At 41.2% G+C, this 1189-nt stretch overlaps 1 protein-coding gene across 1 annotated transcript; it reads left to right on the top strand.

The window, feature by feature from the left end:
* Positions 1-279: 279 nt before the first annotated feature.
* On the top strand, positions 280-1188 carry LOC148047775 (vomeronasal type-2 receptor 26-like; the record flags this gene model as incomplete). Its single annotated transcript, XM_087708150.1, has 1 exon — positions 280-1188. A coding segment is annotated over one exon (909 nt), but the record flags the coding sequence as incomplete, so codon positions are not given.
* Between the last annotated feature and the right edge of the window lies 1 nt (position 1189).

Here is a 1189-nt window from a genome sequence, read left to right as displayed (position 1 = left end):
TGTGATGATGTGAGCATTTAAATAAATAATGAAGGGTAACTGATTTCTATTGACTAGTTACTTTCTTGTTAGGTTTTAGGAAAGAGGATAAATTTTGAGAGCTGATAATCACATTCATCTTTAGCCTTTAAAAATAGTGTTGATTATTTTAGTTAATGTTGTATCATATGAATATCCCTGGGCAGAAATATTATATTATTCCTTGAAAATGAAGTAGTTGATTTCTTATGCTGTTTTCATGCTCCTACAGTTGCAGAAACAGTTACATGCTAACCATTTTTTCCAGATGCAGCCCATTGTGAAAAGTGTCCAGATGACAAGTATTCCAATAAGAAGAGGGATCAGTGTGTCCCCAAAAGAATAAGCTTCTTATCCTATGAAGAGTTGTTGGGATTCATCCTGGCTTTCTTTGCCATTGCTTTGTCCATAACCACTGCCTTTATTCTGGGGATCTTCATTAAATACCGAGAAACTGCCATAGTCAAAGCTAATAACCGGGACCTCACCTACATTCTTCTGATCTCCCTTTTGCTTTCTTTCTTGACCCCCCTTCTGTTTATTGGTCATCCCAAGAAAGTGACTTGCCTTCTTCGGCAAGTCACATTCAGTTTCATTTTCTCAGTTGCTGTCTCTTCCTTGCTGGCAAAGACAATTATGGTGGTAGTTGCATTTTTGGCCACGAAGCCAGGCAGCAGCATGAGGAAATGGCTGGGGAAGAGTCTGGCCAACTCTATTGTTTTATCCTGTTCTGGTATTCAATTATGCATCTGTATCATGTGGCTGGCAATCTTTGCCCCATTCCCAGATTCTGACTTTCATTCCCAACCAGAACACATCGTGCTGCAATGCAATGAAGGATCTGTCATCATGTTCTACTCTGCCCTTGGCTACATGGGTTTCCTGGCTGCCATTTGCTTCTTTGTGGCATTTCTGGCTCGAAAGCTGCCTGGTTCCTTCAATGAAGCTAAACTGATCACCTTCAGCATGTTGGTTTTTTGCAGTGTTTGGATCTCCTTTGTCCCCACCTACCTGAGCACCAAGGGGAAATATATGGTGGCTGTGCAGATCTTTTCCATCCTGGCCTCCAGCTTGGGTTTACTGGGCTGCATCTTTATCCCCAAATGCTACATTATTATCCTGAGACCTGACTTGAACACCAAAGAACATCTGATGATGAAAACTCACTAAG

This window comes from Thamnophis sirtalis, unplaced genomic scaffold (genome assembly GCF_051295495.1).
Source record: "Thamnophis sirtalis isolate CommonGarterSnake01/CBP01778 unplaced genomic scaffold, rThaSir2_p1.2 scaffold_3, whole genome shotgun sequence".
NCBI lineage: Eukaryota > Metazoa > Chordata > Lepidosauria > Squamata > Natricidae > Thamnophis > Thamnophis sirtalis.
Note: the sequence above shows the minus strand (reverse complement) of the source record. Positions and strands in the feature narration are given on the sequence as shown.